This window comes from Haemaphysalis longicornis, unplaced genomic scaffold (assembly GCF_048455015.1).
Source record: "Haemaphysalis longicornis isolate Haplotype H1 unplaced genomic scaffold, Haemaphysalis longicornis Haplotype H1 scaffold_30, whole genome shotgun sequence".
Classification (NCBI taxonomy): domain Eukaryota; kingdom Metazoa; phylum Arthropoda; class Arachnida; order Ixodida; family Ixodidae; genus Haemaphysalis; species Haemaphysalis longicornis.
Genome location: NW_027526336.1, coordinates 2611588 through 2635570, shown reverse-complemented (window position 1 = coordinate 2635570; position 23983 = coordinate 2611588). Strand labels below are relative to the sequence as shown.

Here is a 23983-nt window from a genome sequence, read left to right as displayed (position 1 = left end):
CCCGTACTGTGCGGAGAAGTCATCGGACATCTTCCACATGGTGTGGGCATTCCAATCAACTCCGAACCTTGCCCCAAAGCCCAACCCCACCCAGGAGGACTGGGAGGCGACACTGCTCGGCTGCTCCGACTTGGTGAGACAGAAGGCCCTGGTCGACCGAGCCCGAGCCGCGGCGATCGTCAATGGGCTTCTGTAATGAGAAGCCCACCTAGTGATTGTGAGAGTTGGCGCCCACCGGGCCACCTCAAACATCTTCCCCGTATATATCAGATAAAGTTTTTCAGACAGACTGACAGTTTCTTTGGATTCTTTTTATCTCCAAATAAACTTCTTCCAACGGTGCTCATATTCCTATATATAATATACGTAGTTCTATGTGAGTTTTAACTCTCTCACTTTATTTCGCCTCAGGAATCCTACACCATATTTTAATTAAAAAAATGAAATGCAACGTTAATGTAACGACACGTTCCAATGTTCGAAGTGGAACTGGAACGCATTCCTTTCCCAATAAAGGAACTTGTAACGCAAACTCGTTTCAAAATTGGGAAGGAACGAGGAACGAGCTTTCGTTCCTGTTTTAGAGGAACGTGTACAACAGTGCAACTAACACGGTTAGGCGGGCTAGTTGGTATTCTGAATTCATGGCTGTAACCTTGTCTCCGTCTAAAGTTGCGCAAATGTTAGAGCCACTAAGCCTATTTCGTAGTTGTCCCTAGGCGCTTTAAGTGACGTCACGTTTTGCGCACGCGACCTAAGGATTTTTTTTCTCTTTCTAGCCGCTCCCCGAGCATCCCCCGCGAACGCGGCTCGTGCGGCTCGTGCGGCGTAGAGTGGCCGGGCCTGCGGCCAACAGAAACACAGCTAGGTGAACGTTACGGCATCCCATCTGCACGCTTAAAAACCAGATGGCGTTGCTTGTATACGCTCGGCGGAAGCGCGGGTGCCCCGAAACACGCACGCGCGTTCACAACACGATGTCGCGCGCCGTTTTCATCGAATGTTTAATCGGCATCCGCGCTAGCAGGGAACAAGTAGAGAGGAACTTGAGAAGAACCGGCCGAGATAAACCGATGTGTGCTAGGCGCGCACACCAAACGAAACCAGTGTTGCTTGCTGTGTTTGTCTTGTCTGCTGTGTGTGCGTATACTGACAAATAATTGGCGATTGTTCTATGAAACCGCAGATAAACTCATATTTGTTGCAAAGGTGTGAAACAACTTGCCCAGAAAGTAAAATAAAACGTTTTTTTTTTAAATCGCAACAAGCTTTGCTCGCGGCAGACGTAATTCAGTTTGCCAACAATCTGCCTCTGATATGCGAAGGTTTGGACGTTCGCAGGCCATGCAGACGACATTACCAGGCATTGCGAACTTCGCAAGGGCGAATGTTCGTTCCAACAAATTCGCAGACGAAAAACGCGCCACGTAGAAAACGGGCTTTACAGTGGGCGCGCAAGTGGCCGCCGGAGCCTTACCGGCCGCTGCATGCCAGGGCAGTCGCATGTGACGCCATGGCCCGAGACTTTGATGAAGTTGCTTTCTCCCATTTCCGCCTCGACAAAGCGTCTTCCCGAGTACACTGTTGGTCGCGAAGAAAGCCCGCCTGTGCTGATCTGTGGGACCTTCCCATATTGGCTTTCCAACAGTCATCCCTACAAGCCAACCTAAACTGCCTCCAGGAATGGTGCGAGCGCTGGCTCATGGAACTCAACCCCAGTAAATGTAAAGTCGTTTCATTCCACCGCCGCCTCATGCCGCTCGTGTATCCGTACACAGTTAATGCCATCGCCTTAGAAAATGTTCAGTCATACAAGTATTTGGGCGTCACTCTTTGTAGCGATCTTTCATGGAACGTACACGTTGCTAACATCATTTCATCTGCAAATAAAACACAGTGGGTTTCCTCAAATGACATTTACGCCTCGATGCACAACACGTAAAATTACAAGCATCAAATCCATTGTTCGACCGAAACTAGAATACGCATCGCCCATTTGGGACCCGCGACAATCTTATCTTACACATGCCATCGAATCACTTCAAAACCGGGCCGCTTGATTTATCCACTGTCCATACTCTCACTGTCAGCGTTCCTGGATTGAAAGCAGAATCTGGTTTACCGGATCTAGAACTTCGCCGTCGTATTGCCAGCCCGTCTTTGTTCCACGAAATTTTTCATAGTACCTTGCATGCCCCACCTTATGTCGTTCCCGCAACCGCACGCGCCATTCGCTTCATGTTGCCCGGCCACCTCTACTTTTTCTGCCTCGTTTTTTCCGCGTACCACACCAGACTGGAACGGCCTTTCCAGAGAAATCGCAACCCTTACGCGCCCATCATCCTTAATGAAAACATCAATAAGCATTTCCTTTGTTAAATCTTCGGCTTCTATGTTAGTCACTATAATTACCCACCCCTTATGTAATACCCTCTCGCGGGTCTTCAAGGAAATAAAATAAAATGAAAATGAAACTTGATCCAGCGCTTAACTTGGCACGTGTGAAGCCAGGAATAGGCACGTTGCCTGTGTGACTTGCGGGCCGAAGGGAACGATGGGGGCGCGCTCTCCATTGACGGTTAGGTCAGTGGCGCCGACGACATTGCCGCACGACTTTTTACGCTGATTTGGACACTCTACCCATGCTGCACGCAGTACACTTCGGATGACGAGCCGGTGGATGCTGTTGCGTCAGCAACGGATTCCGGACTTGTTCTGTGGGCAAATTTCCCATCGAAGATCTCCGTCTTCGGAGGCGGCTGGGGCGCCATGTTGGTGCCGGACGCCCGAAGATGAACTCGATGAACGAACGCTGAAACGACGGGCACCGACAGAGCCAGGGGCTGTGCCGAGTCCGTCTGTCCCTCGATTTAGCCTACCGGCCAAAATTTCAATATCCCTAGTCGTCCTACCAAAAGCTAAAACCAATTCTTGAGCGAGACATTTTTATGGGCAAGATAATTCCAATCTAATCAATCTAGAAATATGCGGCATATTAGTCAACATTTTTTAGCAAAAAGACAACATTCGGATTTTTCGAAAAAGAAAGTCAACACGTAACTGGCGTTTGCAGTGTTCCTTTAATTAAAAGCAGACGTGTTCACGATTTTCGCGGCAGTAAGTTGACGCTTTAAAAACAATGTTTTGCCCACGAAGCACCACCGGCTCGTGTTTCAGTCTCGCGCACGTGGCTCAAGCGCTAAGGCCCAACAGTAGCAACAGATTGCGCAGCAGTGCGACCGCGCAAACACCAATACAGTGAACTGGTTCACTGCAACACTGAACTCCGCAAACCTCCAGCAGGTGCACTGAGGCAGGCGGGGAGCAGTGTGAGAGGAGGGGCAAATACGTGGTAGGGGCGCAGAAGACTGTCGTCTTTCGGTGACATTCGTGGCGACGCGAGCTGATGCGAGGCAACACCTTATGCGAAATATCTTGGTCATCGGTAAACACTGATGTAAACGAGACTGTCCGCCATATTGGTACGGGTGACGATGTGAAAGTCTCGTATTGTTCACGGTGGGAGAGTAGGTGACAGTAACCCAGTATGGCCCAAATTAGACGGCGTTTTCCGGGTCCCGACCGCGGATTGTGGACGAAGGAGACAAGCTAAATATAAATGGTAGCGAAGCTTCGGGCAAAAAGCCGTTCAGAACCTATTGCCAGCGACATCAGCATGCGGGCTTATGGGAGTGGTGATTGAAGCGCGACTAGGTGAGGAGGGAACAAACACTAGTAACAAAAAACCCAGTTCTGTTGAACAAAAAAGCAACATTTATATTTTATGAACGATATTTATTTTTGAATCACATTTATTTAGGCACGGTGTGTAAATAATTTATGAAAATGCTGTTCATTCTTAAAAACCTTTTTTGTAGCGCCCTCTGAAGAATGGCACATGTCATTGCTCTGTGATGCAGTCCTTGTAGTGTTCGGAAAGGCGCTCCTAAAGTTCGTCTGCTAGGAAACGCCCCTCGCGTGTTTTGGTGGTGCGCATTCGCATTCATTTCTCCTTGTTAATCTGGTGTGCACTTAATTCTTGCTGTACGTGGAATTGCGAGGTGCGTTGTATCGTCGGTGAACTCGTTTAGTACCGTGCCAACGAGTTTAGTACCGTTTAGTACCGAACTCGTTTAGTACTGTGCCCGGCGGGCACGGTGAACTACGGGACGATGCTGCCAACGGTTGGAGCGGAGCGCTTTCCTCGGTACCTACGGGACACGATGTGCTGTACAAGGTTGCAACAGCGACTCCCGTATGCCTGGCGTTTTACTGCACCATTTTCCTCTCATTTCCACAGGTAACGCGAAACTAAAGTACTGTTAATACGTGCACGGGGGTTGTGTAAGAAGACGGGGTGGTGCTTCCAAAAAATTCCCTCGCATTTCCCCGAAGGGGAGTATGAGGAAGTGCGAAGCACGGGGTGATGCTATGAGGGGGAGTTTGTTGAAGTTTGGTGGCATTTTGCCCGTTAGTTACATTAACACCCCCTCGTGATCACGTTCGGCTTAACACGCCTGGTTTGTCCCTCTGCGGAAATCTTGGTGAATTAACGTGTATGTTCGAGAGATGTTCGAGAGGGAATGTAATCACGCACACACACACACACGCAAAGTAAAGTGAAACTACAGTATTTATTTCAGCACTTGTTTGTGTTGTCGTTGTATGCGACGGTCATTACGACCGCCTTGTGGTCGCTAAAGTGGACCGTTAAGGGTTGTTGCAGCCGCTATAACGCCGCTGAGTCGCCAACGCACGCCGCTGACGACGTAGTTTGAATGCGTTAAAGATATAAGGCGCGTTACTAACACTGATATCAGCGTCGCGTCCGTGGCGTAGTCGGTAGAGCGTCGCGCTGCGGCCGCAAACTCCTCGGATCGAAACCTGGCGCCGGATGCTGTTTTTTTTTAAGTGCGAAGCACTTCTTAGTCGGGCCTACTCCTGCTTCCAACGCCGTCCTCCGTCCGCAGCCTAGCAACGGAGCTAGCTACCGTGCCTAGCAACGGCGCCGGATTTCCGACGCGTGAGGGCGCTCGCATAGCGCCTCCTCTCCCCCCTCGCCTACTCTCCTAAAGCCCCTTTACTACTCTCCAGCTCGCAACACCCTCTCTCGGCGCGCCAGCCAGGCCACTACACTATATAAAAAAAAAAACAGCATCCGGCGCCAGGTTTCGATCCGAGGACTTCGCGGCCGCAGCTCGACGCCCTACCGACTAAGCCACGGACGCTTTTTTTTTATTTATTACCGTTTGTCTTAAACGAAAAACTAGGTTACAGTAATTTTATAACATTCGCCACCTTTGCGATAAACACAAGTTTAAAATCTCTTCAGTTGAACAAGGTCATCAAGCATTGGTAACCATTCAGGTGGTTCGCTTAGCGCTTTGTATACCTCACGTATGTTGACCATACTCTCAATGAAATACTCTCTAGCGGGCCGCGCATTGGGATCGGCATGCCTGTCAGCCATCCTTGTGCGCCACAAGCTGTGCATACTGATCAACATAAACATGTCACATGGCACGCCCCCTGTATCGCACACAGACAGAAAACGGATCCCGAAAAGGTTTATGGGCAGGTCCTTTTTAACAGTGCGCTGTAGGATGTCCCAGTGAAATCTCGCGTCTGAGCAGTCTAGAAAAATGTGGTCAATAGTTTCCGGCTTTAAGCATATGCGACAGTTAATGTTCCAATGTATGTCTAATCCTTTCTCGTGGAGCCATGGCTTTACAGGAAGCGTGCCACTGTGGAGCTGAAAAAAGAAACTTTTAACGGAGGCGCGCACGGGCATTCTCTTTACCCTCTGGAGCACATCGCCTTCCCTTCCCACAGCATACATAGACCTGTATAGGGGAATGGGTAACATAACACCAATGAGGTCCTTATATAACTTTTTGCGTGGTACGTTGCTCAAGTACTCAATCGAAAATCTCACTTTCAATAATTTGAACGCCCATACAACTTCGCGCAGGAAACCACATAGACTCGTTCGTCTACCCCCAAAAGAGGACACAGCAAATTCAAGTATGTGATCACAAAGTCGCACTTGAATGACAGTACGTAGAAAGGGATTATTCTGATCCCTTAAGAAACAAAACCTGGACACAATCTGCTTCAGAAACAAGTGGCAGAGCCCCAAGCCTCCTTTTCGAACCGCGCGGAACAGGTTCGAGCGGCTGGTCCGCTCCCAAGTGGATCCCCAAATAAAAACCGCAAACACTCTGTGTAGCTTCTGAACAGAAACTCTCATCATGGACAGCACCTGAAGGACGTAGAACACTTTGGCTACAAGAAATAAGTTGCACACAGTAGCTCGTGCAAACATCGACAAATCCTTCCCACCCCACCGGGTTGTCTGAACTCTTGCGCGTTCTGTTTCCAGCGTCCAAAATTCGGTAGGCTGCCTGTAGTTATTGAGTGGTACGCCCAAGTATTTGGCCGGAGTTAACGTCCACTGCATATTTTCAAAAACCTCAGGCGTGTCTTCCCACTCCCCGTGCCAGAAACCTAGTGACTTTTTCCAGCTTATAGCACTACCCGTATGTTCACAAAACTTTCCAGCTTCTTTTACTGCCTCTCGAACACTTTCTTTGTCGCTGCAGACTATGGCTATATCATCCGCATATGCCAATACTTTTACTTCGCTCTCAAAGAACTTATAACCACCTATTTTTCCACTGTTCTTAATCTTTAAACAAAACAGTTCCACGTAGATGGCAAACAACACAGCACTCAAAGGGCAGCCTTGCTTAACCGACGATAGAAGCTGAATACCTGGCGTAACTTGCTTATTGACAATAAGACTAGCGAAGCAATCCCGATAACACATTTTCACCCCATCCAGTATCACAGCACCCACATTCACGTACTCCAGAATACAAAACAAAATTTCATGTGCAACACGGTCAAACGCTTTTTCAAGATCGAGTTGAAGTATTGCCACATGTCCATTACCCGCATCGCAACACTCTAGGATGTTTCTCATTGTATGTATATTAGTGAAAATTGTCCTTCCTTTAATCCCGCAGGTTTGGTGCGGGCCAACAATGATATTCATTACTGTTTGCAATCGTTTAGCCAACACCTTCATGTATATTTTATAATCAACATTTGTGAGACTAATTGGACGGTAAGAAGCTACAGAGAGTAATTGAACAGAATCCTCAGTTTTTGGTACCAAAACAATGTGTGTCCTGAAAAAGGAGGGGGGCATCCGGTTTACTTTGTATGCGTCGACCAACAATCGATGTAACGCCGTGGCGATTTCGCTTTTGAACATTTTGTAAAAGGCAACCCCCAAGCCATCAGGCCCGGGCGATTTTCCTCCGGTTAGCTCATCTATTGCCTGTTCAATTTCACTTTTACTGATCGGAGCCTCGAGCTCCGCCTTGACGTCATCATCAAGTTTGGTCATAAGAGGCAAGAATTTAGTTTTAAAACCCTCTTCAACGTGCAGTTTTCTACCAAACAGATTATTATAGTAGTCGACAAATGCACCTGCTATTTGGGCTGGGTCTGTAGTCAGCTTATTTTGATGACAAATCTGCTTGATTTCTTTCTTGACAGCATAGCTCTTTTCGTCACTAAGGGAGCGCTTAGTGGGGGCTTCACCCATCCACAAACGCTCCGATCGAGCTCGAACAACTGCAGCTGCGTATCTATTTTGATCTATAATCTCGAGCTTCCCTTTTACTTCCCTTATTTGTTTGTAGAACATCCCGGGGTTGTAGCCATCACTACTTATTAGAAACTCTAATTCATTCTTGACAGCATAGCTCTTTTCGTCACTAAGGGAGCGCTTAGTAGGGGCTTCACCCATCCACAAACGCTCCGATCGAGCTCGAACAACTGCAGCTGCGTATCTATTTTGATCTATAATCTCGAGCTTCCCTTTTACTTCCCTTATTTGTTTGTAGAACATCCCGGGGTTGTAGCCATCACTACTTATTAGAAACTCTAATTCACGTTTAAGCTCGCTTTCTTTTTTCCTTTCTTGTTGCCGCAAGATGCACCCTCTTTCAATAGCAAGCATTTTAACTCCGCTTTTAAACTCTTCCCATGGCTCTATGAAGGTATTCGCCTTTGTCTTGAAAAGTTTTTCTAAAAGGCCGTTGACACCGATTAGAAAGCAATCATCCTCAAGTAGCTTATCATTAAACTTCCACAACTCCCAGTTAAAGCGAGAGTGTTTCGTTTTACTTCCTAAGGTAAAATATACCAGACAATGATCACTGAATGAGACAGGCATGACTTCATATTCACCACACATTGGTACCAATTCTGCTGATACGTACGCTCTATCTAGCCTAGCGTGACTAGCCTGCTGATGGTGCGTGTACCGCGGTGATTTACCGCAGGACATAATGGCACCAACATCTTCTAATCCATGTTACTGAATCAGCTCATTGAGATAACGTGCGCTAGGATCACGAATTGGTTTGTTTTTAAATCCGTCCTCAGCATAGCAAACACAGTTAAAGTCACCCAGCAACACGATAAATCTTTCACACTTCAGGTATGGGTCAATGCGTTCGAAAAAACACCTTCGCTCATTTTCGTCGTTCGGTGCATACACGCACATTACACGCCACTGCTCATTTAGATATGAAAAATCGCAAACAACAAACCGGCCCGTTTCGCAAACAACAACTGTCTCCTCTACGATTCCCACCGTTTTACGAAGGAAAATTGCACATCCCCCCGAATGGCCATTGGCATGAGACACACATACATTGTAGCTTGATGCAAAGGGTTGTACCATCCGGTCAGTTTGTTCTTGACTCTCAATCAATCTTAGTCTCTTGTACAGCTGTAACATCAAGTTCGTGTTCCATGAACAGGCGACTAAGTTGATACTGTCTCCGTTTTGCAGACAGCCCTCGTACATTAAGGGTACCAATGCGTAATACTGTTTCTGTCGCAGTTGTCATTTACAAGCAAGAACAAATGAACTTCACAGTACATACAAAATTTCCGGCCAGTGATTGAGTACAAAGGAGTGCCAATGCAATGCTGGGAAAGAAAGGAGGGGGTGGAGAGGAGGAAGGGGCATGAATCACACACACAGCACATTCTCCTTCTCAACGTGGGTCGAACCGTCTTTCGTGTCGCCGCAACTGCTTCCGTCCCTGAGTCAACGTTCACGTGGGTTCTGTGGCCGCCGGGTTCTTGCTTGCCGCCGTAATGGGCTTTTTGCGGTACGGCGAGCGACGGCTGGAAGCCGCTTTAGGAGGCGGCTCATCCGGGTTAGCAGAAAGTCCAGTACTGGTCTGGTCGTCGCTGTCCTCACGCTGCCGCTTCGGTAGCGTGCTGGTGCTGTCCATGTCTTCCGCTATCTCTTCCTCAGGAGGGACCGGGGACACAGGTGGCACTTTTATACCCTCACAAGCACCTGCGGGCATTGCCTTCTCCTCGGATTGGACGGCAGGTTTTCCCTTCAGAACGCTGTTGTGCCCAGACTCCTCAGCTGTTGGTACAGTCTCCTGCCCGTGCACCGCACTAGAGGCTTTTCCATCGGAATCGCCATTTGCAGTATTGCCCGTCGCATCAGCCGCCACGGTTACCACCTCCACGCCTCCAGCGTTAGCGGCTTCTTCGGCATCCACTTCGTCCATGAGATGTTCCGAAATATCGTTGCCGCCTACGGGACCGGCGACACTGGCGTATGTTTTCACACACGCACTCTCATCGTGCCCGAAGCGACGGCACCGGGAACAGCGCGGCACCCGGCACTCTCGACGAACATGGCCGGCGTTCTGGCACCTCAGACAGACAGGCGGCCTACCTGGGACTACGACGAGCGCAAGGTCACTGGCGACGCGAAGTTGGTGGGGAAGGTCATCGATGGAGACGCCAGCTTTCAGCTTCAACGACACGGTGCGTGTCGTCGAGTTTTTTTCGGCGCAGCCCTGTACTCGCCACTTTTCCTTCTCCACATCGGTCACTCTCCCGTAAGGAGCAAACGCTGCCCGCACTGCGTCGTCTGGAACGTTGTATAACACCCAGTGCAACTTCAAACGAACGTCTTGATTACCTGGATCTATCACGAGGCACCGTCTCTCCTTCACAGTGATGCTTGCGGCGGCCACCAGCTTCTTCACACCGTCTCCGTTCTTGAAGGTCACAGCCCAGCAGTGATTCATTTGGTACGCTCCCAGAGCGATTACATCGGGAAGCAGGCCCAAACAAAGGAGCACGTCTCGGAAGTCATCGACGCGGTATGGCCTTGCGCTCGGGTCGGCGTGCAGAAAGACCGTATTTAAAACTGTAGTACCTGTTGGCAATTGGGGCAGAATGACTTGATATTCCTGGGATGCAAAAGCCTGATTCCTGTTACCGCGGCCCACCTGGGCCGCCAAAACCGCTCCTTGAACGGAGCACGACATTCTGCGTCTGCACCCTAAGCCACGGACGCGACGCTGATATCAGTGTTAGTAACGCGCCTTATATCTTTAACGCATTCAAACTACGTCGTCAGCGGCGTGCGTTGGCGACTCAGCGGCGTTATAGCGGCTTGATAACTGCGTGGTGTACACGTGATACTACAAACCCGCTAGTTCTGCATTCTCTCACGCGACTGCGCCTCCTCTCCCTTCACTCCGGTCGGCGCTTCGCAGCTGCGGTGCGCTGCGGTGCGGTGCGCTCCTCCTCTCGAACATACACGTTAATTCACCAAGATTTCTGCAGAGGGACAAACGAGGCGTGTTAAGCCGAACGTGATCACGAGGGGGTGTTAATGTAACTAACGGGCAAAGTGCCAAAATGTAGATAGAACCTCGAACGTAAACGCCTCGGTGTCTGTGTGAGTGCCTCCCCTTTTTTTCCAATGCTGAATAGTGGCCCTTTCAAATTAGCAACTTTAAACGTCAGAGGACTTGGTTCTAAGAAGCGAAGGTTTCAACTTAAGACGCTACTGGAGGCACAGCAAATTGATATCTTAGGCGTCCAAGAAACTAAAGTTGAGAGTGAATCGCACACAGACACCATGGTCGAACCCTTTCTAGATTCATATCATGTTGCTGTCAGTCACGCCCAGGGAACGGCAGGGGGATGTTGTATGTTTTTGAAAAAAGCGCTTATCTCTGTGGTAGACAAGGTTCAAAGCTCTCCAGAAGGTCGCTTTGTCTGCTGTGATTTTAATTACGCTGAGCACCCTTTTCGGGCAGTTTGTGTTTATGCTCCAACGAAAACCAATCAGCGCCGTGTCTTTTTTGAAGAAGTGGTTAGATTAGTGGACTGTGAAAAGCGTGTCCTTTTCTTCGGAGATTTCAATTGTGTCTACACGCCTGCGGACCGAGCCAGTCAAAATGCACCATCAGATTCCAGCGCCCTTTTTTTAGAGCAGTGTATGAACGACTCCTGTCTTGAAGACGCTACACATCTAGCTAACGCGACACGAACCGCCAGATACACACATTATCAAGGCGCAAGCCACGCCCGTTTAGATAGGATCTACGTGTCGGCGGAACTAGCTCCTTCTTGCATGGACTACGCAGTCGACGCGGTTTCTTTCTCGGATCATTGCTTTGTTTCCGTCTGCGTTGGCGAAAAAAAACAGAGGGAAGCAAGGTTTAACTGGGACCTTTGGAAAATGAATGATAAACTGTTAAAAGATGATAAGTTCCAAGCCACAGTTGTTGCAAGAAAAACAGAACTGGTAAATTTCGGCAACAAAAACATCGTGGAAGAATGGGAATCCTTTAAGCAGGAAATCAAGATAGCCGCCATTGAACGTTCGACAGAGATAAAATTTAATGATAGAAAAAGAACTCCGTGGCTTGTTGCAGCTTATAACAATTGAAGAAGCCAAAGCGCCGGGACTGTTTACTGAGGATTTGCGCACAACAAAGGCAAAGATAGAACGCATCGAGGTAGAAAAATACAAGGGCGCGGCGATAAGGGCTCGCACGGAAAGACTAATAGGCGGTGAAATGCCAACGAAACGGTCGTTGGTTGACGAAAGGAGTCATGCGCGAAGGAACGAAATTCATAATATTGAGCACGAAGGAATATTTTTGACAGAGCAAGCCGAGCAAGGCTTTTACAAAACATTACGAACACCTTTTCTCGTGCAAAACACCGAACCAGGAGTTTGAGCAGTCCTTTTTAACTCTGATGTCCCAACTGGACCCGCATATAACAGATGAACTGCAAAGTCCGATTACTGCAAAGGAAATAGAAGATTCAATCGATAGTTTAAATAACGGTGAGTCGCCTGGCCCTGATGGGCTAGGCGCTGCCTTTTATAAGGCATTTAAAATCCAACTGGCACCTATTTTAGGTACTGTTCTTGAAGAGTCCTTTAATAGGGGTTCCCTGCCCCCATCGTTTTCTCAAGCCCACACCATTTTAATACCGAAAAGCAATGATCCAGAACAGCTAGTGAAAATCACGGGATACAGGCCGATAACATTAACTAACACGGACTATAAGATCTTCATGAAGGTGATCACAAAACGTATGCAAGCAGTAATTACAACCTTAGTTGGGCCCCACCAAACATGCGGAATCAAGGGCCGAAGCATAACTACTAACATTCATGTAGCAAGAAGTATCCTGGAATCTTGTGACATACACACTAAACTTTTTTACGCCCTTTTGGCCAAAAAAGGTGTAAAATAATTGAAAAAAGGGTGTTGGGAGGCCCTCACACCCTTTTTCTTGAATCTCCACACCCTTTTTCGTAGCTCTCCACCCTTTTTGCGTGAAAAAAAGGGTGTTGACCAACCTCAACACCCTGTTTTTAGGAAGGGTGTTGAAAAGGTGTGGGAAAGGTGTTCAGCTCTTCATTGATTGAGGCCATGCATGCAATATAATTTCAAAAAGACATCCCATTGCACCATCCTCCCAACCTCGTCAGAAATGTTCAAAAGAAAAAAAAAGCTGCCAAATTCAATAAAAAGCATCGGCAGCACCGACGTTGAAACAGGAAAAAATATCAGCCCTTGCTTGTTACGACTTCGACAGAATAACACTCCCCCTCCCACTTTTTGTTTTCTACAGCCTTGCACGGAGCACAGCACAGCCTTGAACTGTGACATCTGTATCATCATTCCGTCGTTCCCTGTTCCTCTCCTGCCCCACCAGCACAATCATAGCCCTCTCTGACAACAGTCATTCTCGTCTCTCAGTGGAGTTATAACGTACTAGCAATCACAATTTTATTCCATTCTTATTGTTAGCGACCGTAAATATTGTGTACAAATGCAATAAACAGACCACATAGTTTCTCCTGCAGAAACAACGTTGGAGAACAAGGCAGATATCAAAAGAAAACAAAAGTTGGGGAGGTAGGGGCATGAAATCGGGCGCTAAATAAACAGACGCCAAATAATAATACGATTACTTACACTAGAACACTGCCAAATTTCATTGCGCAGTGTTATCTTACTATCTGCTGCTTTTTTTAACGTTCAAATCGAGCGCCAAAAGCTTCAGTTCGCGTTTTGTGTTTGTAAACTTTAAATATCTAAGCTTCTTTATTATAATACACACAATAAATAATAAACCTAAAGTTTATGTTATATTCAGTAAAAGAGGCAATTATTTATTGTTGTCGTTTTAATTTGTTTACGCAACTCCCTGCCAACGGCCGATTCCCTGAATACGGCGCGCGGCGGCGTGGCCGGATTCCGGAACAGATACCCCGTGACCCGTCTTATGTGTTTACAGTGGTGTGCGGTTAAACAAGCGCAGTTATTATGATTAATTGGGCACCTCGTCGTCTTCGGTTGTGTCTGTCGTGTTCGACTTCGCGATGGAGTATTTGAGAACAACTTTGCCACCTGAAGACGGCTAATTTCGTTGGCGCTTGCCTCTGAACGTCGCTCGCTCTTCTGCGTCGGCTCCTCTCGGTAAGCTGTCTCGTCACATTTGCCGCCTTTCTTGTCACTGGATGTCGTTTGTAGCTGTCATCGCCGCTTTAAGGATTCGTTAACAGGAGCACGCGTGTGTGAATTGTTTAACTGAACTGGCGAGGTTGAACCTAGAGGGCTCGTCTCTAGAAAGGCGATGTGCGAAAGATTGTGGTGCTTGCATTGAGCGCTAAACGCACTGGCGCTCAGTAACGCCGTGGCGCTCAGTAACTCAGTAACGTTTCCCATTCCGCAGCACTATATTGAACAGCTTCAGAGTTCACCACTGCGAACCACGTCTTACGCGTAGTTTATCAGAACACGGGCGGCTACTCCTCTAAACTGTGCTGCGCAGCGTTTTCGGCTTCGTTGATCACCGCAGTCGTTTGTGCCGTGTTGGGAATTGCGAGGGAGAATCGTTTGCGAGCGAATGTGCGCGCCTCGCAAGCTTCGTTGCGTTTGCGGCGAGCCACCTCACCATGTGTACGGTGCCGCGGTACGCGGGCAGTGATTTTGGCTGAATGTTGTGTTGCCCGAGACGTCACATTCGTGCACCTAATCATTTCCATTCTTGCATGTGTGGTAATCATGTGTCATCCCGTTTTAGACCTCTGGACGGTCTGAGCGCATCACGTCCCTCCATTCAACCGGACAAGAGCCACAAGCATTGTCAACAGTGTTTGGCCGCCAGAACGTAAGTTTTCAAACACAGTTTTGGTAGCACAGTGGGCTATCATACTTGAATATTGTTCGATCACTTGTATGTACAGTGCGCGTCAGGCTTGTCTAGGGCAAGCGAGCGCGCGGCTTCCGAGCATGCTGGCGACACCTGCTGATAGTGGCTGGGTTGGAGATAGCTTGACATTGCGCGTGCGTGAATCTCGGACAGGCTCAGGTCGGTCGTCTTATTGGCGGTGAGCGCGAACACAGGCGGCGCTGCGAAGCGCGCCTCCGTGACGTCAGCTTAGGGATTCTCGCATTTGTCGTCTGCTTCGGTCAGGATCACTCTCCCTGCTGTTTCTTTGCGCTCGGTCAACGTCTGATGCTTGTCCGCACCAGAATTGGCGTGCGGGTAACTTTTTATCATAATAATAGGCTTAAAATCGCATACACTAGCTCATGGTGTCAATTAAAGTATAGTTTTGGATACTGCTACGGGAGAAACATTGCCGGCGCCACGCCATTCCTTGCGAAGCAGGTCCTGTGCGGAGCGCGAAGAGTCGGAGCTAGGCGTCAGCTTCTCATGTAAGCATTCGAACAAAAGGAACAGTCAGCTGCTAAAGACCAAAATAAATTCTAGGCCTTCAGGGCTGTCGGCTTTGGCAGAAGGCATCACGATTCCCGGTAATCATATGTAAGGTAAAACAGTTTTTGCAACCTTGCCGAACGCTCGAACGCGTTTTGTAACATCACTTTACGTTGTCAAGGCATGAAAGTTTGCCAACATGCACTATAGACTGCAAAAACTGTAGGTTGAGTTCCAAATAACCCAGTGTGTATATACGCGCGTGCTGATTATATACCAGGCATCTAACCAGTATGGAGGTTTATTGAGCAAAACGAGTCACGTCTTCGTTAAATTTATAGTAACACATATATGTTTGTTAAGACCTGGAGGGATATTTCAGAACATTTTGCACAGACATATCTTCCCGATATTCGGATATGCGTTATAGGAAAACTGCACTCAAGAGGAGGAGGAGGAGTAAGGGGAGGAGGGGAAAACTTTGTTTCACAATTAAATCGATCTGGTTAGTGGGCCGGGTCCTCAGTTCAGGACAAGAGAGTAAAAGTAATTTTCTTCAAATCATAGAACGCCATCCCGAGTAGAATAGGATTTGTTCTTCGCACCTGGAAGGGTTGAAAAGCAATAAAGAGCTACTTGGAATTCTTCTTCGGTTCCGAGTCTTGTAATATATGCAGGTATACTATTTATTACGTTAGTTAGCGAGTATATCATGCCTTCAACAACGTAATCATGTCATCATTGTTCGAGTTGAGAGTCAGTTCGTTATGATAACGATATAATTACGATAGAAATTCGGAGCACAAAAGCCGCCTTCGAGTACTGTGGACCACGTTGTTTAGGGCGCGATCGCGGTGGCGTAGCACAAACCTTCTCATTGTATTTGCACGTGAATAAGCAAAGCACGCTGCGGATATGCACCTTCTTGCACGCAGCCGTAATGAAAGCCAATTTGTGAAGAAGGGAATGTATGCCATACAAAATGAAGGAAATATCCACACGACCTTTGTGAGGTGCCCGAACATCCCGAAACCTCCTTATAATAAGTATGTGACGCCGCAGAAAAATTAATGCATTGGGCAGAAAAAAAAAGCAAGAAACATTAATCCGATACAACACAACAACGAAAGAAACAGAAGAAAGCCGCTTTATTTCCTGCTGTGCGATGAGCGTGTAGAGGCTGCTGCTTGGTACGTAGTATTAGACTGTTGAGTCTTCATAGGAGCATCTCAAAAATACTGCAGGGAAGCCTACGCATTTTGAATACTTATCGTGAAGCTCTGATCGCTGATCCTCGCGAATAAGCAAGAAAGGACGAGTTACACACGATCTTCTGACCGATACTCAGAAGAAAGTTGTTCTCTATCTCTTCGTGTGTTGCAAACTTGTGGGGGATACAGCTTCAAATCATTCAGATGCGTCAGAAGCTGGCAAAATAACTGAGTCGCTAGAAATACGCTTTTTAACGCACTACAGCAACGAAGCGGGCGATTTCTAGCCCAGGCACTGTTGCCCCTCACAAGCGGAGTGTAGCAGACGACAGCGGCGCGAATCCCTAAGCCGACGTCAGAGCCAGGGGGCACCACTCAAAGATCTCACCGCCAATAGCATGGGCCTCTAAAACTTAGCGACGCCCCGCCCCGCAAGGGGCGCTTTTATTCTGAAGTGCCAATCGTAGGCGGTGACACGGGGTAAGCGCGTAATTTGACGCCATGCATTATCAATGCATTATTAATCGCACAAAAGTTTTGACGGAAAGCGCTACTGTGCGTTCTTGCTGCGTGCTTTTCGTTTGCTAAACATAAGATTCAGAAGATTAGCGGAGGTCGTTTTCTAGCATTGCGTAACCGCCTGATGGGTTATTGCACCGCGTCGAACGACGCGTCTATCTGGCCTGTCAACGCTCCCGACTGCCACTGTGAAAGACAATCGCCCCTCGAGGGTGGTGGCGTCTGCAAATTCGAGCGGCACATGCGAAACGAAGACCGGCCTGACCCTGTCCGAGTTCGGCGCACGCGCAATGGCAAGCTATCTCTAACCCAGCCGCTATCAGCAGACGTCGCCCGCACGCTCCCAAGCCGCGCGCTCGCTTGCCCTAGACAAGCCTGACGCGCACTGTACAAGTTCTCTCCCCCGTAACAATTATTGGTGTTTCATGCATAACCTAACATGTAGGCGCTCAATGGCAACCTTTATTGTTAATTTCGGAAAACTCAAAGTTTCACCCAAAATCATAATGTGGGCGTAGCAGTTAATCACCATGTATACGAACTTCCTGGTGTTAGTCATGTTTACGGTGAAGCCATATTTCTTAGGTGGTGACACAAAAATGTTATTACCTTTGTAGTTTAGTCTTCGATAAAGCCTTACCAGTTCTGTTTTCAGCTATTTTTTGGATGTTTATCATGTGAATTGACAGTCCTTGCAGTCCACTTTTTCAAATAGTTATGTAACTGCCTGTACCATTTAAACATGCCTGATTGGGGTTCTGAAGGCTGCGATTTACGCACGCTAGTGCTGTACCGCCAATAAACAAACATCCTTCCAGAAAGAAAAAGATTTGAAAAATGTAAAGTATCCGCAGCATTATTCTTAACTGGAACATGCTAATTGTTAGGCCTGGGGCTTTTCCTGAAAGCACTGTGGATGTTATGAGAGAGGAAAACCACTCAAACACATCTGCCAAGGCCGTTGCTGCTCCAAGATGCGTGCAAGCATTGAGTCTTCTGAGCAATACATTACACCCTTTTTTTTAAACAACCGACGTGCATGCTGAACGTACTCCTGATTGGGCGTTTGCCAGGCGCAAGGAATTTTTTTTCGGGGGGGGGGGGGGGGGGGGGGGAACCGTGGTCGACCAAAAGATGGGACGGGGAAATATGTAGGCAAGGCATCTTGCGCGTTGTTTTGCAAACGATGCTTGAAATAACTGACTTTAACATGCGATTTGTGTATGCTCAACGCTAACTGTAAAGCCCACCTTAAAGGAGCCATGAAGAGAAAATGCAAGTTGGTTTTATTCGAAAGATTTCGTGTTTTATAGTGCCCCCAGCGCTTGTCTGGATACAAAGGGTGCTTTATTCACTGAGAAATTAAACAATTTAGGTTAAAATTTTGATTTTCCCGCTCAATCGTGCGTTTTCGTGGTCCCAAATGACATCACAGGAACCGACCGCTCTGCAGCCTAGAGTACCTTCATTCACGCATCCGCCGTACAGGGCAGAGACACGTATACGCTGGCGCCGCCATTTTCGGTTGCTCGCTCGCCGCCGAAGCAAGTCATTGTGTCAAAACCGCGCTAAAATTATCGCCGCAACGTGGTTTACTGAAGAAGTTTGAATCATATTGTCTGTTTCGCGTTGCTAGGTCTCGTGGGAAACGAAAAGAATAACGCGTTGAGCCTGTTGGCCCAATTGCGGCGGCACGGGACCGTTCAAAGGTTGTCTCCACCCTGTACAGCGGTGTTGGTTTGTTCCCGCGTTTTTTTTACGTTCTGTAACCTAGATGGCGCCACCATACCGTGGCAAGCGTTTGGTTTGTTTTTGCCCGCATTTAAATCTGGCTTGTTTTTGTTCTGGGAGAAAATATTCGTTCCCTGAAACAGTGCTCGCTCGACAAATGGGGTCACGTAAGACACCGTTGCTTGCGTCAATCGGCCAGTGTCGTCTGAGACAACCCCAAGCCCCGCAGTGCTGTGCACAGCTAAACCAAGCATGCTGTGCGCAGTACGAACAGCAGAACGCATCAGTACTTCTATGTTTACATGTGCTTTCGTAACTTCCACTGTTTGTCCCATCATTCTTATTGCTTTGTAAAGAATGTGCCCTAAATTTAAGCGCAAATCGCTCATTCGTCTAGTTTGTAAGCTCTACCTAATTGGCGTCTGCTTCTGCCAGCCTCCGCCAATCGCAGAGCTTAGCTCATGTGACATTATAGGTTCTGTTGCGGGAAATGAGCTGGTGGGTCGCATGACCATTCCCGTTTTTCCTAATTAGGTAGCTTATTTGAGCGAAGTTTACGTTAAAAGTGGTGTCAGTATGATTCTAACGAGACAATCTTTTGAATGAACCAAACTTGTGTTTTCTCTTCATGGCTCCTTTAAGGAGCTTAGATGGTGATGATAATTAGGATCACCTAAATTCCCGTTCGCTGGTCTATGGGCAGACCACGGGCGAATCATTCGTCCGCAGAGCAGGTGGTTAGGCGGACCCGCGCTCGTGAGCGTGATCATGAGTGCACTCGTGAGTGGCGCGCGGTCCCCGAAGTTCGTCGGGAGGAAGTGGAGGCCAACACTGAATGTTTGCTGTCAAGATTCTCGTGTTTTAGATTTTCCTTTAGAAAAGGGACTATTAAGTTTTCTTGTCAGCTATGAAGTACAGTCGAGCACGATTTGAAGGTTATCGCGCCAGCATCGAGCGGCCAAGCGTGCCACCAGCCCACGGTTTCGTTTCGGAACCATGAAAATCGAGATTTCGCACTCTTCGCTCCCTTGTTGGCTGTTCCATGATACAACAATGGCCCGCACGACTGACTTGCCACCCTTTGGGTTTCAAGCTGTACATTCGTTGTTATCAAGCACAGACTTGGACTTGGTTGCCCTTTATTACGCCGACGATAACGAAACTTGCATGGAATATTTGCTAAAGCTGGTGTTCTTTCTGCTTCGTTTGAAAGAGTAGCTTTCCCGCGACAACCATCGAATCGCAGTGGACTGTACATGCGGCGCATTCGTATATTATGGCGGTGAAGCTAGCAAACGTGCGTCTTCGTCCTTAAGTAATCGCCTTTTGTTATTTTTTGTGCTAGTAACGTGAGTAGTAAACTTGCGCTAAGCAGAACACCTTATTGCACTGCTGTTGAATGTTGAGCTTGTTGCACGTTTCTTAAATTTCATTATATTTCTATCTGTTAAATCGAAACAGACATGGCTTCAGTAAAATTCCGGTTAAGCAAATACAGAATGCTGATTCTAACCAAGAGGGAGGTCAAGGAAACAGTGGAATAGTGCCAAAAAAACAAAGCTCCGCAATAAGGAGAATTGTGTAGTTTTGTTGATGTGGAGGAAATACAACATGGGCAGAGCAATGCTTTTTATGCAGCAGAAATTATGGATCTGCAATAGTCAATGAAATGCGATGTCAGTAGAAAAATAAACATATCAAGGATTGATAGTTGACTGAACAAAATACAGCGACATGCTCTGTCATGTGATTATACTTTGTACCAGTGTAAAGACAAGGAATGACACGCTCCCGACCACATGTAAGCCTATATGCGGCTTTTCCTGCTGTTCTGCCATTCCCCGGCCGTGCTGTTCCGCCATTGAAACAGTGGGGCTGTTTTGATCGGCTCGCGGCAGGTTCCCGGTGCTTGTCGGTGTATCCGGCGCGAAATGCAGCCGGGCTGTATATATTGACAGGTACAGCATCTGGAGCGGGCGCAGGGATCAGACGTTGACATAGCCCTTGTTTTCAGCTTTATGTGAGCAAGAATGTCCTTAAAACTGCAGGTAACTTCAGGCGGTTTTTCAGGCTGCCTAAACCGCACCCCAGCCTTGGCATAAAACATTATGAAGAAGGGGGGTGGGGAGCACCTGGAACCCCCTCCTCCCCCGGCTACGCCCTTGGCGTGTGCTTATTCTTTCTGCATCCACCACATTCGAGTCGTCACGTTGATTTGGGAATGCTGGAATCCAGCATATGCTGGCAAGATACGAGAGCTTGAACACAACCCACTTGCCCGCAATGAGTTTTCAAAGATCTCCACCACCTGAAGGTACTGAAGTGAGATGTAAGCATTGCCTGAAAACCATTCCAGATAAGGGTACGAAATCATAGTTATGGGCCTTTCTCGCCCATTTACGTGTTTTGAACAAAAAAAGTGCCATTTAAAGGTAACACGTCGTTCCCTGCCGATTTCTGATGCCTGATTAAGTTTGTGGGCATAAATGTAGCAGCTTTCTCACATGTCTAACGTGTATGCGGGCTTGTTAGGAGTGAAGTAGGTAAAAATTGAAAGGTTTGATTGTAGTTGTGTATAGATTACCTACATTGTTTTCATTCCTAGAAAAGAAAAATTGAGGTAACCTGCCAATTGTTCTGCATTGCTGCATTTTATTATGCTTGTATGATTCGTAGAACCTGCAGGAGTTCAGCTGCTTGTTAAAGGAAAAATGAACAATGGTACAAAAAGAAGAGCATCTACTAAATAAAAATCTTCACAATCGCAGGATGCCAACGGTCCACCTACCAACTTGCGTCCTCCATTGTTTCTGCTGGCTGGAGCGGCGCATGGAGCATTTTTCAGCTTCTCGAAGTTTGTGATCAAGCGGTGCCCCAAGTGAAGGATGCCGCAGACGGATCTTCTGTTTTAATGCCACAATTTCATGTGCCGAGCACTTACTCGTAAGGCATTTTAAATATTCATCATCCCAGAGGGTATGTTACCTTCGTCTTGGGTGGAATGTGGCTGCAATCAGGTTATTTGTGACAGAAACAAGTGAACCACGTGGGGAGAGTCATTGAGGCCTTGTTGATTGCGCATGCTTCTGAAATAACGTTTTCATTCAGCTGAATACTTTCTAAATATTACAATTTGTGAACAAAGTATGATAAAAGTCATGATTAGTTGTACTACAGTGCAGGAAAGAAATGCCAGCACATGTTTTAAGAGCCTCTTATATTTCAGGTCATTGGCTGGTGAGCAATAAAACAGAACTCAAAATTGTTTAAAGTGAAATCAAATATTTGTTGTCACCAGTGCATGACCCGTAGTAAAAGCTATCTGGTCTCCCAATTTCAAATGAGACAGGAAATGACAAAAAAATAAGGAAATAAACAAGACAGCTTGCTACAATAAACCAATTCAAAGAATTGCTCAATGTCCATAAAGTGGTTGCTTGCTACAATAAACCAATTCAAAGAATTGCTCAATGTCTATAAAGTGGTGATTCAGGCGGGTTAGTTCGGTGTTGATGAAATACAAGCAGGCACTCGCCTGGTCAAAAACAAATAAACAAATAAAGACATTTTGGGGCCCCTACTGGTCCCTTGATCACAATGAAAGGGGGGGTGAAAGGTCTCGATTATTTATAGGTTCGGTGGCGCAGAGTGCGCATGTGTATCTCGGGGAGATTACCCCGCGACCGGTTAATCGTGTTTTTAGTTGGTTGAATATGCACTGATTCTAAAAGTAGTGTCGACAGGCGCTTCTCTGATGCGATTATGCTTGCGGAATCCCAATTGATGACGTGGTCAGTAGCCAGGTGATGATCTGCCAAGGCATTTCAGCTTACATTGCCCTTTTTGACATCGTTCTGGTGCTATTGAATTCTTCTTTTAAAAATTTCCAGTGAACTATGTAGGATGCATCGCTATCCTTGCATGGAATTTTGTAGGCAACTCCGGGGAATCTTGATTTTTCTAAAGGGTCCTTCACGCGTACCAGCTTCTGCTTAAGCCTGTTCGTTGGCACGTGTGCAGTTTTAACGCCATATGTGCCAAACACCCTTGCAAGAGCTTCACTGATGCCTTGCGTGTAGGGGACGGCAGCGCGTTTTTGCCTGTCTTCTTCAGGAACCCTTTCGGAGGAGGCAACTGAAGCCCGCAATTGTTGCGTCCTCACAAGCTTTGAAGGGTAGCCGTTACTGCGAAGGTCCTTCCTTACCACGGCTAGCTCTTGCTTGCGCAGACCAGGCTCAGAGCAGATTCGTGATGCGCGTGAGAAGAGTGCAGCGGCGACGGAGCGTTTTTGGCCTATAGGATGCGCAGAGTCGAACCCCAGGTATCTACCCGTGTGGGTCGGCTTTCGATACACAGTGGTTGTAAATCCTTTGGCCGACCGTCTCACAAGTACGTCGAGGAAGGCGATCTGTCCATTATTTTCCTGTTCCATGGTGAACTGGTTGCTTGGAACACAAGAGTTTAGATGCTCAATTAAAGGCATTACGTCTCGGCGGTGGATCACACAAAAACAGTCGTCTACTTAGCAGACAAAGATCTTGGGGCCGTCTTGTACGAGCATAGCGCAGAATTTTCTAGAGCCTCTAAGGCAATATTCGCACAGACTGCTGAAATGGAATCTCCCATCGCTGTTCCAAACTGCTGCTTGTAACATTATACGTTGAAAACAAAACGTGTTCTGCAGGCCAAATTCCAGGCAAAATTACGCGGTCCGGAGTTGCAAGGATCTACTCGAGAACGATGCATCTCTGCCTTCACGTTCGCCAATTGAGACGCAAGACTTATATTGTCTCCTGGAATTTGGCCTGCAGAACACATATATTTTGTTTTCAACGGACCAGCGGTTTCGAACAGGGATGGGAGCTTCCGTTTCAGCAGTCTGTGCGAATATTGCCTTAGAGGCTCTAGAAAATTCTGCGCTATACTCGTACAAGACGGCCCCAAGATGTTTGTCTGCTACGTAGACGACTGTTTTTGTGTGATCCACCGCCTAAACGTAATGCCTTTATTTGAGCATCTAAACTCTTGTGTTCCAAGCATCCAGTTTACCATGGAACAGGAAAATAATGGACAGATCACCTTCTTCGACGTACTTGTGAGACGGTCGGCCAAAGGATTTACAACCAGTGTGTATCGAAAGCCGACCCACACGAGTAGATACCTGGGGTTCGACACTGTGCATCCTATAGGCCAAAAACGCTCCGTCGCCGCTGCACTCTTCTCACGCGCATCATGAATCTGCTCTGAGCCTGGTCTGCGCAAGCAAGAGCTAGCCGTGGTAAGGAAGGACCTTCGCAGCAATGGCTACCCTTCAAAGCTTGTGAGGACGCAACAATTGCGGGCTTCAGTTGCCTCCCCCGAAAGGGTTCCTGAAAAATACAGGCAAAACCGCGCTGCCGTCCTCTACACGCAAGGCATCAGTG

At 47.5% G+C, this 23983-nt stretch overlaps 1 protein-coding gene and 1 long non-coding RNA gene across 2 annotated transcripts; one reads left to right on the top strand and one right to left on the bottom strand.

Annotated features, from left to right (window-relative positions):
• Positions 1–7349: 7349 nt before the first annotated feature.
• Positions 7350–10451, bottom strand: LOC144177706 (uncharacterized). The gene has a single exon (XM_077705280.1). It carries the CDS (start codon positions 10383–10385, stop codon positions 9141–9143), a length of 1245 nt encoding a protein of 414 aa, XP_077561406.1. The 5' UTR covers positions 10386–10451; the 3' UTR covers positions 7350–9140.
• A 3190-nt stretch (positions 10452–13641) lies between these two features.
• Positions 13642–23506, top strand: LOC144177725 (uncharacterized). Its single transcript, XR_013323840.1, has 3 exons — positions 13642–13853; positions 14461–14547; positions 21329–23506. It is a non-coding gene; the product is annotated as an uncharacterized LOC144177725 (long non-coding RNA).
• The last annotated feature ends 477 nt before the right edge of the window (positions 23507–23983 follow it).

Excerpts from the sequence above, each read along its gene's own strand:
- LOC144177706 (XM_077705280.1), bottom strand. The coding sequence starts at position 10,385 with ATGTCGTGCTCCGTTCAAGGAGCGGTTTTGGCGGCCCAGGTGGGCCGC.